The sequence below is a fragment of the Zalophus californianus genome, chromosome 3 (genome assembly GCF_009762305.2).
Source record: "Zalophus californianus isolate mZalCal1 chromosome 3, mZalCal1.pri.v2, whole genome shotgun sequence".
NCBI classification, from domain to species: domain Eukaryota; kingdom Metazoa; phylum Chordata; class Mammalia; order Carnivora; family Otariidae; genus Zalophus; species Zalophus californianus.
Window position 1 is genome coordinate 142,538,761 of NC_045597.1, and position 16,818 is coordinate 142,555,578.

The following is a 16,818-nucleotide window of genomic DNA, read 5'->3' on the forward strand; positions in this document are numbered from 1 at the left end:
ACAGGAAATAAGAAAGCTGAGATAGGGATTACATGATAGTCCTGGAAAAAGACTCTCATTCAGTGTAATAATTTGAACAATTACATGACTGGGTCATCTAAATATATTTACAATTATCCACTGATAACAAAAATTAATTAATTTTCTAACGTTCAAAATTAGGGTTAAAAATGAAAATAAAACTGTAAGTAGTACTCATTATTGGAAAACTCCAGTGAACATACAAAAGAATTCCATGTGTTCTAACTAAAAGAGGCATTGATTCTGTGTTTTCTCTACTGCAACTAAAACCCAACATTAAAAACTGCATGTTGTCCTGTGCTACAGAACATGAGATTCAGAGTAGTAATTAGTGGATGAAGAAAGTCCTAGAGGCTTAACTATTACTTTTACAACCAAGTGTGGACTTATGTTGCTATAATGGAAGAAAATTCCTGAGGACAGTTAGAATAAAAAGTGCATAATGATAAACTTACTCATCCTTTAATCTTGCATTAAGTTTAGGAAGACCCATATATTCACAAAGTTCTTGGAAAAATATTTTAACAAAAATTCTACTGGATGATGTAGTGGTTTCTTCACTTAGCTTTATACATTCAAGAACCTGAAAATTAAAATTAAAATACAATTTTATTTTGTTCAAAAAACAAATTGACCAACATTTATAACTCTAAGTGTCTCTAAAGAATTATCCATGAATATCTTTCTTTGTCCTAGGAAGTATTACTTCTTGGCAAAGTTTAAGACTACCTCTCTATGCTAATTTTCGTAACGCTAAGATACTACAGAAATAGAGTTCATTCTTTCTTGAGTAATGTGCTTTTTATAGCAGAGATATATTCTGCTGTGAGTATATAATGCTGAAGCAAAGATTACTAGCTCCTAAAACTCACTCATCAAAATGTGGATATATATAAGGGTTTGGGGCCAAATGCCACTTAGAGCATTAGGCTATAGTTTTGTGTAGTACATATACAATAAGGGTAAAGACAGGAAGAGTGATGGCTTGTTCTGAATACTAAGATTGAGGCTTAAAAACTGAAGCCATAGAGAGATGTTTTAGGACAAATAAAACTAAAAGTAACCTCCAGTCTTTATGAGTTCTTTGTTCCAGGAACCCATCTGCTTCAATTGGTTAAAACCTTGATTTCATTTTCATTCCCAGAGGGGGAAAAAGAAGTAAAAATATTATTATAATCAGGCTCCTAGGTGAGCTTAAAAAATGCTTATTAATGCAGCTAGACATACTTAGTACTTACAATATTACAACAATCTAATGTTTATGAGGTCACTTTGCTGCCTCATTCTACCATCAGGTTGTGGTATTCTACAATGTGATCCTCTTCTTTCTTTCCTCTTGGATGTAATTTCTTTCTTTCAACTTCACTTTTCTTATAACCTATCACTTGTTATTTCGTATTGGTGCTATGGGCATATCTTACCTTATGTATTTCTTATATGGTATGCTTCTTGAAAGCAGAGATCATATATAATTCACTTTGGATGCCCAGTATCTCTCTCAAGTGACTAGGCACATACATAGCTGGTAACTAAATGAATGGTTGTTGGATGAACAGCAGTTGTACAATAAATGCCAGCTTCATGAATGCATTTCAAATTCCAATCCAGTATATATCTGTGTATCAAGGATATCTCATCTTGTTCTAAAGAACTGACTACATGATGCATGGATCACCAAGCTATTGATGTATGTGGGTATGAGTGTGTATTCACGTGTGCACACCTAGAGAAGATGAAAATCTCTATTTTCCCTGAAAACACCATTAAGCCATCACTATTAAAAAGGACTGTGATGTTTGGACTGTTAAAATCACCTAGGATGGTATTTCTTATACTCATGTTATTTACTTAGCTTCTCGATCCCATGTTATATGAATAAAACCTCAAAGATAGCCATTACAGTAAAAGTTTGCTATACATTTCATTTTTAAAAGTACATTTCCTACATAGGAAAAGTATGGTTATATTATACCCTATTAAGGAATAATGGGATTAGGAAGGAAGTATAAATATCAACCCATCTACTTACACTCCATGGAAGTGAATCAGTATATAAAAGGTGAGCAAACATCTTAGCAACATTTCTCAATTTGTTTGTTTCCAAGCGATGGATGGTATCATATTGTTCTTTGAATATACTTTCAAAGGATTCCATGTATTCTTTTTTTAGCATGCAAAATCGCTAATAAAAAAAATTGAATGTCAGTACCACTAAAAATTGACTCTCAATACCATTATGAGCATATCTGATCCTTCTAAATTTACTGAATCAAAAATTAGTAAATATTTTATATATCATATCACTCAATCTTTTTGTGCTGTATGATGGAATGCTTAAAAAAGAAGGTAATATATATATCATCCTTATTTACCTGGGGTTTATATGCTAAAACAAAATTATACAAGTAGCTTATCATAGACACATACATTTGCATACTATGTAAATATATTTCTCTGTGGGTAGAGTTTAGATTTAAAAACTTATTTTAGCTCATGCTCTATTTGTGCTGCCTGAACATGTACTAACAGAAACTACTTTGAGATTTTTGAAAAGGCAACATTTAATTGTCCTCTTTGGGAAATTGTTACAAAGCACACAGAATTTCAAAAAGTTCTGGAAGAGTCATATGCAATGTTAAGGCACTACAAAATGAAGTAGGAAAGGAGGAAACTACAGAGGATGGGAAACCTGAGGAAGGGAAGAGCAACGAGCTTTTAGCAAAGATTTGCTATTATATTAGACAAGACCACAAGGCAGACACATTAATTCACAATATTCATGTTAAGGATTCCCTTAGTGATTCTATTACATTCCAACAAGAAAAATGAGGCTGGAACTCACCCCAGCTAATAAGCCAAAAAATTTCTCATATGTCCTTTGTTGGGCACAACAGTCAAGTATCATGTTGCAGAGTTCTTTCTATTTGGAGGAAAAAACTGCATTAATGATTCAGAACACAATGAATCTATGCTATATGATAATTTATCAATATGATAGAGACAGCCTGAATTTTTAAATAAGGTTTTAAATATACAAAACTTCCAAAGCTTTGTGAGCTTGTTAAGACAAAATTAAAAAATTCAGTCTATGTCAAGCCTATAGTTTTTTAAAGCCTTCAGCTTAGCTGACAGTTTTCATAGTCATCCATGCTAATTAGATTGATTACAAAATTCTAAATTCATATTAAGTATGAACTACTTCAAGAAAATCTACTATATGAAACAGATACACCATGAAGAGACTGAATAGACTGTATTCTAAAAAGTTTCTACACAAAATCTTGAAAAATATAGATCATCAATATGCCACCTAACAATTCAGATATACACTTTTAAACTCAATTATTAAGGAATATATTTAATTAGTATGGGAAAAGTAGAACATGAGTCTTCATAGAAGCATAAATAAGCACAGCTACAACATTAACTTAAATGACACTCTGGTTAATAAAGAAAAAATATTTTTACAAGAACAAAGAAAAAAACACCTCTGTGGCCGGATTTCCTAGCCTTAAAATAAATGTTCACATAAACATCTATCTATTGATAAATCTATACAAATAGATCAAATCATTCCATAACTGCTGGAGTAATATATTGTCTAATCAGCTATTTATGTGCCTTGAAAACTCCTGTGTAAAAATTCTGTTGAACTAATAAATGCAAGAGTAAATCCAGGACCAGGAAATACCATCATCACAAATGATTTATAATTTTAAAATACTGTTAATGAAATATGTATTGATTATATCAATCACATAGACAAAGAAACTCAGGAAACATGGACAAATCAATGGCGACAAAATGAAAAAAGGCCTAAATTCATTCTCTGACCACTGCTGTAGAATTGACTAAATATCTTTTTCTACAAAACATTTACCAAAAAGTTGAAGATTATTTTTTCCAAATATAGTAACTGCAATGTATCTGTGTTCTATAAACAGAAAATATAATATAATGTATAATATATAAAAATATATTTATTATATAAAATATAATATATACCCTTTCAGTTCATTTTTACTTCTATTTAATTTTACCTTTATATTTTCAATTAAAAATTTTGACATTTTGTCATATTTAACAATGTGAGATGTTACCTAAGTAAATATTGTAAATATTTTTAAAACTTAGGTCTATCTATATTTACTGCATATATCTATGTGCAAGAGGGAGGAAAAGGGTCCCAAAGAGGCACAGAACAGATACTCTAGAACTGTGCTGTCTAGCATGGTAACCCCTAGCTAATTAGTTAAATAACGTTACATAAAATTAAAATTTTTGTTCTTTGGTCATACCAGCCACATTTTCAGTACTCAAAAGCCACATGTGACTAGTGGCTACTATACTAGACAGAGTGGAATACAAATATTTTCATCACTGCAGAAAGTTCTATTGGTTGCGCTGTTCTGGAAGTTGATAATCTACTTATAAAACAATCTACTCAAAAAGCCTAACTTAATTCACAATATTAAGTTGTTTCTAGATGTCGTTACATTGCTAAATTATTTTTTTATGATTAGTCACAAGTCACCTCAATTAAAAACAATGCTTATTAATGTGTAAGTTCTGGAAAGATATACTTTGTCAAAATTTAATATAGTACTAAAAAGTTAAAATGAGGTTTTTCTGAGTTCTGCCATATTATGTCAATTTGATATATTAAAATGCATTTCCAACTCTTTCTACTAACATTGTATTTTACAATAACATAAGTTAATCAGGTTTTAAACAATATAACATAGTAATATGCTGACAGCATTGCTAATAAAGCCAGTGCTACTTATAAAACAAATTACTTTCTTCCCTAGACTAAATTCAATTATAAGAGTTATTCCCTGTGGCTTATAATAATTAAATATTTTAACATTTTAATTAAATATTATAGCAATTTTAGGAGAGTCTTTTGAGTGCATGAAAATAGATGCACTACGACATTCTTCCAAATGCTATCAAAATATGTTGAGGTTCTAGAACAACTATGCTCTGAATTAATATTAATAAAAGTTATAATGACTTAATTATACTCCTCAATAATGTGACAAGATCATATAGTAATTTCAGTTTCAATTATCATTTTAAAGGTTAATTCACTAATTTATTTCCTTTCAAAAGTGAACACATCAAGTGCACCCAGGGTATAAATAGGTACACTGTTTCTAATATACCAACAAACAAACTTTAAGAGGGAAAAAAGAACTTTCATTTCCTCTCAAAATTACATACCATGGCATTTCAAGAAGAAATCCACAATCTAGAAAAAGATTGATAAACTTTTTCAATCGAAGGCCAGACAGTAAATATTTTAGGCTTTAGAGGCTATAAGATGTCTGTTGCAACCAGTCAATTCTGCTGCCATAAGGTGAAAACAACTATACACAGTACACCAACCAATGGGCATGGCTGTATTCCAATAAAATTTTAATTAGAAAAATGGGTAGTGGGCCTGGGCCACAGTCTGCCAATCCCCGTAACAGATCATATTTAAAGCCTTAAAACAAAGCACTTACACCTAATAGTAACAGTTCAGATAGTCAAGATCTTTTAGAAATAGAAACAGCCTAGAGTTGATCTATTCACTGTGGCATCTCTGCTGGGTCTACCATGTGTAAACCAGGGTGTGAAAAACAAAACCCCAAAAGTCTTGGCTCAGGTTCCAAGGATTTAAAATATAGATGGGCAGGGAGCACTATGGATAAGAATGCAACTATAAAAAACACCCAAGATAATCTACTCAATCCAGTCTTTATTATTTTTGTCATTAGGGTTCTATGATACTTTGAACAGTGAAGTATATACTAAGTTATAAAATTATGAGTCCCCTGGACTAAGAGGGGGCTAATATGTACTGGATTACTGAATCCCTGATACCCTGGAGAGAGTATGACATGTAGTATATGCTGAATACATTTTGTTGAATTAATGAAAAAAAAATGACAGATTCTTCTATATCCAATTAAAACAATGTAACAACATGTATGGTGATCATTACAATTTCTACCACAAAAGAATGTTTTAGTGCATTAAGTAGATGGAGTAGGCAATTCATTAAGGAACAAATTTCCTATTGTATTTTAAGCCACCATTTGATTTATAGGCAACCACTCAGAAATTCATGTAAAGTGCAGTGGTTCAGAGACTTCCTCCTTTTCCCACATCCAATTTAAGCAGTCCATTTAATTCACTGCAATGAGTAGCATTTATGAAGCACCCCAGAACTAAGTTTTAAGTTATTTTAAAATTTTAGAATAGCTACATTAAAAAATGAATATTCAATACTAAGTTATTTCAATTCATAAAGCCTATATTGTCTTAAACATTTTTATAACCAATATTATTTCCTAATAGAAGAAAAAAATATTAACTTACTGTTTGGCTCTCAGGGAACTCCATTTTCAGCAATTTGTGAGCACATTCTTCAAAATCTAAACTGTAGAGATAAAATGGTCACAATAAGTTAAAAACTTGCAGCATTTTTAGTTAAACCATAGCACTCTTTTATAAACAAGGATCTTGCTTTAATAATTGTTTAAAATAACTTTTTTATTGTAACTTCACAGTACTGTATCATGTATATAGAAAAGAAATAGCTCTTAATTCTACAAAGAATGAAGTACTGAGATGTACTACAACATGGATGAACTCTGATTTATGTGAAGTGAAAAAGTCAGATATAAAAGACCACATATAGTTTGATTCCATTTATATAAGCTGTCCAGAATGGGCAAATATATAGAAAGAAAGTAGACAAATTTTTATGACATTGTTAAATATTTCCACTTATCTCTGACCCAAGTCAGTAAGAGGTAAAAGATGCCCCAGAGCCCAGCATGACATCTAGTGCTTAATCATCACATTTAAAAGTTATCATGATTCATACCCAACCACAGTGCTTCTACATTTTCAAAAACTAAGTATAAAAATAGTAAACAACCAAAATCACTTACAAGGAAAAATAATTTGCTTTTATACATTCATGTAAGCTTCATTAAAAATATTTCCAATATACTTAAGAAAATTATCAAATTTAATGTGAGCTCAATACAGGAATAATACTAATATATTTGTACTTTTTGTAGAATGTTCAAACCTTCATTTTTTTGATAAAAGCAGTATAAAATAATCAGCCACTGAAATAGAATGATTATGAATTTAGTTTTATAGTTCATCTGATTCCTCAGCTTCTGATACTTACTGAGTTTCATAAGCACAATAGAGTAATAACTCAGAATGGTACAATGTAGTAGAATTTAAAAAAACAAACTAAAATGAAGAAAGAAATATATCAGAAAGAGCTTTTGCAACAGGTAATATTAAACAATATCTGGCAGTAAGATTAAAATATTAAACTGTAGTTGATAAACTTCAACAATATAGCAATATTACCAAAAAGTATTTTGAAAGATGTTGACATTTTCTTTTCTAGTTTTAATTTTTTTTTCAAACAGAATTAGTATGCAGGAAAAAAACCCTGCAATTTCTGAAAAATAAGTCAATCAATTAATAAAAATATTTTATAACTTTCGGTTTATCTATTAAGTACCAGTGAGAAAGTCAGCTGTATGATAGTCTATTTTCCTTGTTCTTATTTTAAAAGTATTTGGTAATTTCCTATACCAAGATTCTTTTGAAGTTGTACTAAATGTAAATATTAAATGAATTAAATTTGCTTGTTGTTCAGCTATCTTAGGTTGCTAAATCAAATGAATTTCAGGTTTAACACAAATAAACAGTGACTGAGGGAAGGGTAAAGAAAAATGATTTTACATGATGCTAGTTTCCCAGCTGTGTTTACACGTGGTTTTGTTGATGTTTCCAATCTAAGAAACTTTGGTGGGAAAACGATAAACCCACCTCCCTCTGATGCTACAGCTTCAATAATGCAAAATCAGAGTGGAATATCATTTGAAAGCAAGAATAAACAGGAATGTTTACTTTTTAATAACAAAACCAACTGTATAATTTTGTTTTGTGTAAATGAGAGAGGGTCATTTAGGAGCCAGGATAGTAAGAAGATAAGAGTACAGGTGAGATCAGTCAAGTCTAAAAGGAAAGAAATTAAAAAAATAAAATCACCACACAGTTGTCAGTCCTTTTGTTTGCAAGATTTCCAAAAGCAAACTCTATAAAATGCCCTCACTGCCATCTGACTTGATGATTATATTCCATTCTTGATTTATATTATATTTGGTACAGATTGGTATACTGTAAACGTAAGACTTTTGAAAAACACAAAAAACTGGAAAACAGACACAAAAAAATCTGTAATCCAATCTCCTCTCAAGACTACCACTGTTGATATGTTAATGTATCACTTTTAGAATCTGTCTACCTATTTAAACAGTAAAGATAATACTACTGGTACAGTACTATAGTGTCTATACAGTTTTTGCCCCATTTCACATTAAGTCAGACCACTTGCCCACATCAATAACAAGACCCACATTAGCCTAACTTTCAATGGTGGCATAAACTGGACATTTGATGATTGGTATTGGACAAGATGGTCTTTTTTTCTTTGTACTGAACAATTCTATATATAATTCTGTCAATTTCTATTTCTTTAAGAAATATAATGAAAAAGAATGGTCAAATGGCATGGACATTAAGTCCCTGATTCATGGTACTAAAAGGCTTACCATAAAGAGTGTATCAATTTAAATTTAAAAAGAGCGTATCAATTTAAATTTAAAAAGAGTGTATCAATGATGTTTACCTGTATCTTAGTAAAATCATTAATACTGAGTACTGCTGCTTTGAAAAAAAAATTAAAGTACATCACTTCAGCTGTTTTAATGACCAATAATAGCACTTATTAGTCTAGAGTGATATTTGTTCACTAACTTTATGATTCAGGATCCCATTACATGACTCCCTCAACCATGTCCTTTAAACATCTGTCCTTGTGGTTCTTTCTAAAATATGTATGAGATTTTAAGTATAGTTAACTTTGTCATATATAAATTATTTTTACTAGACATTCAGGGGCTCAGAACTCTTAACAAATACCAACACATAAAACAGTACTGCTGTTACTAGCGTTGGTACCACTTTATAATCGTGACTGTCACCTGTCTAATGCTTTCATTTTTCAAATCTTTTGTGTGGTTCAAGGATTATCAAGGTCTGGTAAACTAAAAAAACAGTTTCCTTTAAATAGTTATCCAAACAGCTCCACTCTAACTCTTCAAAGTTAATGTTAACAGCAATATTAAAACAGTGAATCTGCTGTTCTCAATAGATTACTGTTAAATTTCTAAAAAAGGATAAATGAAAGGTCAAACTAGGAATTTTTACCTATAACAAAAACTTCTCATTTTTCACTTTGTTTGTATGAAAAAATAGTTAATAGATTTTTCTTTCATGTGAAAGGCAAAGAAATAGGTAAGGATAAACCAAAAATATTTCTAGCCAATGTTTTGTTTTTTAACATTTCCCTTTCTGAAGATGAATCTAAGCCAAAAAGTTTTCAGACAGAATAAAAACAGGATGACTCCTACGTATGAATCATTTTTGCTATTACATCATACTAAATGGAAATATACAAAACCTAGTAAGAAAACAAAACTGAGAAAACATTCCTCCTCCGGTGCAAAATGTAAACACTGTGCCCATTAAATCAATAGGCTGATTCGCATAAAAAACAACAGATGTACTAAGCATTTAATATTTCATTTATTTCTCTTCCAAACCAAACTCACAGCCTTCAAAGGGAATAGGATATTCACATGAGATCACAGTAGTTCTTACTTAACATTACTTTAAAGGGTCCTCAAAACCTTCCCAATTCCTATTTCCATTTATGTTCATTTCCATTTGCACACACAAAAAAATCAGTGTCCAAAAGTTATCATAAAAGTACTTCTTTGCTTAGAATCAGAATTAGAAACCAAATTAAAAAAATATTGTATTTCCACTACAATTATATACTGTGCCAGCTCTATAACAGAGAGTTGTCTTCAGGTTTTTATTAGTGATATTTAACTATAAGGAATGACACAGGTAAAAAAAAAAAAAACATTTAATTATGTAACACAATTAGACCTTCCAAATAAAGATAATTTTCTCCTGAAGCAAAGAACCAACAGCAGGGATCTATGAAGTTGGGCAGGTAGTTTGAGAATCCCTGAAATGGTATCTAGTTTACTGTCATCAGATTCTAAAAATCCCATCTTCTTGTCAATCCCCTATCAAAAATAAGGATCAACTAAGCTACAGTATCTTACCTTGACTGAATAGCCAGATAAATTGTACGACGAAATGAGACTAGGTTAATTTCTGTTTTGTCATGAATGGTCACTTTTTGTCCTGAAAGAAATTAAACATAACAAAATTATGAGACTGCAAAAATAAATGTGAAGGACTGAAGATATATCTCTAGATTATAATTTTTCATAAATATTTATAATCTATGAGTTTAACGATAATGCTCTTTTCTACAGTGTAAAATAGTATTTGCAGAGCTCAAAGTAACCATTTCCAGTCTTCTGCCATATCTTAGAGTATTTTAATAACTTTTGTCAGTTCAAAGAAGTCCAGAATCAAGCCAGAAATATTTTTGTTTCTGTGTTGCCTGCTCATTTAGACATTATAAAAGGCAGCACTCATGCTGTTGTTTGGTAAAATATTATTTCTAGAATTATAAACAGTATCTTGATAATTTGGAAAAACTGTAAATTATGGATAGAAAATCAGTTTCAGAGAACACTGGGTCATCATGGCAGACTAGACGGGTCCAATATGAATATGTGTATTTGTCAAAATTTTCTCTTATCTAATGCATGACAACTTCCCCTATAAATATTTAGTAGTTCTTATTTGAACAGTATTTTCACATAAAACAAAGAAATTCTAAAGCTAAATATAGTACATAGTTAGGAAATGTTTTAAGTAAGAAAGACACTGGAAAAAAATTGAATTTATTTTTATAAAATATGTTGTAGAAGAATAATTACACCTTAGGACAGAACTAAAATATATTATGTCCTAATAGGGAAAGATATACTCTTAATATTTTCAATATGCAATATAAGTAAATAATGACCAGTCTTACGTATGTTTTGACGTTTTAACTAAGACTTAAATAAAATAATGTTCTGAGCTTATTTTTCTGTGAAATAAAGTAATCAAAGCTGAACAAGAACATCATGCCTGCTTTGTGCAAACACAGCTTTTGGCCTCCCCACTTTATTCTGCCAAAACGAATAGCAAATACCTAGCCACATTCATCTGTCACATTCATGTTGGGTTGCAGAAATCACATGCACTCAACACGAATGCATCTATTTCATGGTTTATACTCAAAGGCATATAATGTCAAATTGAAATTATGCCGATATTAAAAAACGATTTCATTCTTTAATACTTTTAGAGCATGGTTATTCAACCTTAGCAATACTGGTATTTTGGGCCAGATAATACTCTGTTGTGGTGGGGGCAGTCTTGTGACTTGTAGGATGTTTAACAGCATCCCCAGCCTTCACCCACTAGATGCCAGTAGCAGCCCCCAGCCCTCCACAGATTGGGAACCACTATTTTAGAGGATTACATTAGAATTAATTTAATTTCAGAGTATTTTACAGTATTACTTGAATGAGCTATACGTTCACCTTCTTCATCTTCTTCTCCCTCTTCGTCCTCTTCTTCCTCTTCCTCTTCACTACTTCCAGCATCTTGGTCTGTGTTCGAGTCACTATCTCCCTCATCAAGAATTTCTATCAGAACAAAGTATGGGAAAATATTAATGAGCAAGTGATACACATGAATCTCATTCTGAGAAGATAATTCTCAGTTCGCCAAAATCCATAGTGGCTACAGTTTATCACCAACGAAGTGAGCACAGGGGTCTCATGTTATTGCCTAGGTGGTGAGAGAGCCATACATATCATTCTTCTGCCAAGTAGAAAATGGTCATAAAATAAGGAAGGGATGAGAAGAACAACAACGAAAAAGTAGATGAAGGTTTTCCAAAGAGCAAGAGCACCAGAAAAACAAATTATGAATGGAAACTAGTATACTGGAATCAAAATATTATTAGTACAGCATCAGAAAGGATACAGTCTATTATACAAAGCTAAGGGTAGATATAGAAAATAAGAATTTAGGCTATGAAAGACAAAGAAGGGAGAAAAAATAATTGCATAATTTAGTGTTTACTTTAAATAAACAGTAATGAGATTTTTATTCTAATGTATACCTATTGAATAGAACATTACAATTAATCTCAAGACTTTCCACATGTAAACAGAAACAGAAGTTTAAAAGCCTTTTAAAAAATTGGTAAGATGAACACTTCACTGGAAAATCACTTCTTAAAATACAACTTACATCTAGAACTGGATGACAACAGCAATGTAAATAAGAGACTACATAAAGCTAGTCATCATATTAATAGTTAACAAGTGAAAAAAAACTAAAGTTATATTTCGCCCAATGGTGTGTGCTCTGTTGATCTGATAAAAGATTTTACAAACCTGGCTAACATTCCACTTTTGCATTTCTTCTAAAATCAGAGTTTTTAAGATAAAGTTTTAGGGGGGCGCCTGGGTGGCTTAGTCGTTAAGTGTCTGCCTTCGGCTCAGGTCCTGGGATCAAGCCCTGCATTAGGCTCCCTGCTCAGCAGGAAGCTTGCTTCTCCCTCTCCCACTCCCCATTTGTGTTCCCTCTCTCGCTGCGTCTCTCTTTGTCAGATAAAATAAAATCTTAAAAAAAAAAAGATAAAGTTTTAGGGTGAACTTACTTTTAGGGAAATTCTAATTTCTTATATTTAACTGAGCACTATAAATCAGGAGCCACATATAATATTTAATGCTAGCAGAAAACTTCATACTGTGAAAAATAAATTTTTATTAAAACAAAGAGTTGTCATTCAGCCCTTAGCTGACAAACAAATCCCAAGAATATCTCTAACAAATGTGACTTCAAGAAATAATCTAAAGTGTCTAGTTTCCTATTATATAATGTAGTTTAGACAGACTTTTAAGAGAGGAAACTATTTAGTATTCAATAGTAGGAAGACAGGCACTCCTGCTGTCTTCCCAAATGCTGTAAGACCTAAAACACAAGTGCACCTGGGTCACTCTAAGGTGCTAATTACTAAAGCTGTGCCCACTTCCTGCTGTGGCCATTTTTTAATGCCAGTTCTAGAAGAACATTTTATGAAAGAATGAAGGTCAAATGAATTGTCTGGTCGTTTACATCATCCTCTCCCTATCTCTCCACTTGAGAATCTACTTACTGAAATCACTTAGGAAATGACAACTGGATTTCATTAACTGAATGAAGCAGCGGTTTCAAGGTATGATCTGTAAGTCCCTTGGGGATTAGTGAGACCTGTCAGGTGGTCTCTGAGGTCACAACTATTTTCATAACAATATCCAGACATTATCTGCCTTTTCTCTGTGCTACCATCTATAAGCATCCAAAAGCAATGGGAGTTGAAGCTGCTGCAATCTGAGCACAAATCAAGCATCAAACTGAACCAGCCATCACTGTGCTCTTTACTGCCATGTTCTTGGAGGCAGGCAAAGAGCCAGCTTGACCTGAGGATGCCCTTGAGGAAGAAGTAGAAAACTGCTAATTTCACTCAATCTCAGCCCTGAAGTATAAGCATATATAATCATCTGAGTAGCAAAACATGAATTCATACATAGCCCTTCTGTTAAAGACAGATGCACAATGGTGATGGTTATCTCAAAGAAAAGCACTTGTGCGACTCTTTGACTTGCAAGGTCAATTAGTGATGTTTTCCATTTTTACTTGAAAGAATGGCTGGCAAACTATAGTTGTTAGGCATCTGGCGGACATTTTCTCAAATATAAACAAAGTGAGACGGTCCCTTCAAGGAAAATAATTAACAGTATTTATTACCATGATAAAATAGGGAGTTCTCAAGAGAAAATTAGAACTTTGGAGAACTTGGATCCATTCCTGTGAGGTTGACAGCTTCCCAATGTTTAGACTTTTCTGATGAGGTAGGTGGCAATACTAATAAATGTGATTTCTTGATATTGTGTTAATGTGTTAATTTTGATAATGTTAACATGTTAACACTTAGAAGATATGCATAACTGAGTGAACTGATATTTTCTAAATGACCAATGGAATATGTTGCAAAATCCTGCATGGGTAAAAGATCCATTCAAAGTGATAGGCCAATGGATTTTGATGTAATAGAGTATGAAAATTCAAGAATATTGTTTCAGGTTTCACACTGCAATTAATCTTTAAGAAAAAATTAGCTTTTAAATACTGGCATAGTATTAAGGAAGAATATACACACTATCTAAAAAGGTTATTAAAATTCTTCTCTCTTTTGCAAATACATATTATCCATGAGGCTAAATTTTCTTCATATACTTCGATGAAAACAACCTATTGCAAGAGACTGAAATCACAAACAATATGAAAATCCATCTATTAAGTCAGACATTAAATTATATCAAGTATATAAAACATGCCATTTTTCTTAAATTTCTTTGTTTCCATAAAGTAATTTTCATAAAAGTATATAATGTATAACACTGTGTATTACTGTTAATTTGAAATGATTTGATAAATATTTTTAATATTCTCAGTTTTAATTGCTAATGAAGTAAATGTCAATAGATGTAACCCACACAATCAAAAGCTCTTTGGAGTCCTAAATAATTTTCAAGAGTATAAAGGGAACTTAAGTTCAGAGAGTTTAAGTGCTATAATAAAGAAAAGTACTACTTTCCTAGCATTGCTCAACCACTGTTGGCCTAAAGAAATGGATGTGGAGTTTCCAAGTTAAAAGAAAAAAAAAATCATACTAGGTATGATAAAAATTCCATGAAACCATTCAGAATCTTTGAGTGATACTGTAGAAAAAGAAGTTCATAAAAAGGCAAAATAGGTCTGAGAAATTCCCCATGTCTAGAAACTAAATTGTAATTGCAGTGAAATGTCCCTAGGAAATTGGCACCTAAGGAGAGCAATCTCTTTATTGTAGCACATTTTTAGAATAATGTATAGAAATGGAAAGCTGCTTACGCCTTACTTTCTACTTCCTTCTACTTCCAAGCCTGGCTAAAGCACAGAATGGAGGAAGTGACAGAGCTCTAGGCCTCCTGCTGTCTTCCTGAGAGCTTTCAGAACAGTAAGTACTTCTCACATAAAATCACAACTCAAGGGAAATGAACTTATAAAATTATAATTATAATTATATAGTTATCCCTAAAAATTAACTTTAGAAATGATACAAATGTCAAAAAAAAAAAGCATCGCCTAAATACTTGCTCTACGATAATACAAAGCACTGTATTTTATTTATTCTTAAACAAACAAGTAACATCTACATCAAACAAGTAATTTGTGCCAGGTCATTTAGCTAGTGACGGCACAGGCAAAATACAAACCAAAGTCTGTCCAAAGTTAGTGCTTATAGTATATTGATGATGTACAAATGATAATAATAATCAATTTATTAATGTATTGAGCACTGATAGCCTATCTGGAATTGTCATTGATTTTATCAGGATATCAACCTGCTCTGAAGAAATAATAAAATACCGTACTTTATAATAAAAGTATAGCATCTAGTTGAATATTACATTGGACATCAATTTAAACACCAATTCTTAAGTGGTAGTGAAGTTAAAATAAGGGCCACTAGTAATATAGGAACATTTCTTTTTTTTTTTAAAGATTTATTTATTTTAGAGAGAGAAAGAGAGAAAGAGAGAGAGCGAGCACGTGCGCATGTGCAGACAGAGGGGCAGAAGGAGAGGGAAAGAATCTCAAGCAGACTCCCTGCTGAGCCTACCACAAGGCTCAATCTCAGGACCTTGAGATGATCACCTGAGCCGAAACCGAGTTGGATGCTCACCCGACTGAGCCACCCAGGCGACCCTATATAGACATTTCTTAAGAGGAATGAGACTTAAGGGCTGTATAATTTAAATAGAAGGAAAGACAACAGGGACAATGAGGTAAACAATTTAGAATGAAGTAATACCACAAACAAGCACCAGACAGAAAATAATGCATGGGAAAACAGTGAAGAGAATGGCTTCATAATAGCAGAGATTTCATTAGGTCAGTGATCTAAACCTTTCTATTAGTATTATATAACTACATGAATTGCTTCTACTTATCAAAAATAGATTATAAAATTGTACATACCTTTCTTAATAGTTTTGTACTTCTCTTCATTCTCCATAAAATTAGGATCCATCTTGAAAACATCTTAAAAACATAAATTAAAAATTGTTTATTTTCTATATTTACATTTGTTGGTGCCCCACTTCCCAACTCACCCTGTACCCGGCCCACCCCACCCCAACTCAGACTCACTAAGAACATCTTCTTGATTATAGTCATCCTCCAGAGGGAGCATATGGGTGAACTGATCATCTTCTTCCACTAAGTCAAGTCCTTCTAGGATAACAGGGTGGTCCTTGAATCCATCCTTCCGTACAGCAAACATCACTTCAATCATATACTGAACCCTTTTGTCAATTTCAGACTCATGGAGAATGTTTCGGAGGCGCTCAAATATAGCTAAAGTTAAAATGAAAGAAAAAAGCAATAAAATAAGCAAAAGATATTATAATACTCAAACAAAAGTTCAATATCAAGCCAAGGGCTTATAGTTACCATTGATTCCTCTTGGTGACACTTGTGTTAATTTGAGGCCACATTCCTTGAGAAAACCAATAGCTACTTCAACACTATCATCTGTTGGTCTTTCCAGGAGCAAAGTGAGCATCTCTAGGCATAAAACTTCATGTGCCTTAAACAGATTGAGGACATATGGAATTGAGAAAATGCTTT

The 16,818-nt window shown here is 32.1% G+C and overlaps 1 protein-coding gene across 2 annotated transcripts in view; it reads right to left on the reverse strand.

Annotated features, from left to right (window-relative positions):
- Positions 1-16,818, reverse strand: part of CWC22 (CWC22 spliceosome associated protein homolog) — a 66,626-nt gene that overhangs the window by 7,686 nt on the left and 42,122 nt on the right. For both annotated transcript variants that reach the window (XM_027590742.2, XM_027590743.2), the window contains exons 9-17: positions 16,642-16,777; positions 16,339-16,545; positions 16,168-16,230; positions 11,631-11,735; positions 10,248-10,329; positions 6,391-6,451; positions 2,864-2,941; positions 2,051-2,203; positions 477-604 (exon numbers count right to left, since the gene is read on the reverse strand). In XM_027590742.2, the coding sequence (XP_027446543.1) occupies positions 477-604; positions 2,051-2,203; positions 2,864-2,941; positions 6,391-6,451; positions 10,248-10,329; positions 11,631-11,735; positions 16,168-16,230; positions 16,339-16,545; positions 16,642-16,777 (1,013 nt within the window). The remainder of the gene's footprint in view (positions 1-476; positions 605-2,050; positions 2,204-2,863; positions 2,942-6,390; positions 6,452-10,247; positions 10,330-11,630; positions 11,736-16,167; positions 16,231-16,338; positions 16,546-16,641; positions 16,778-16,818) is intronic.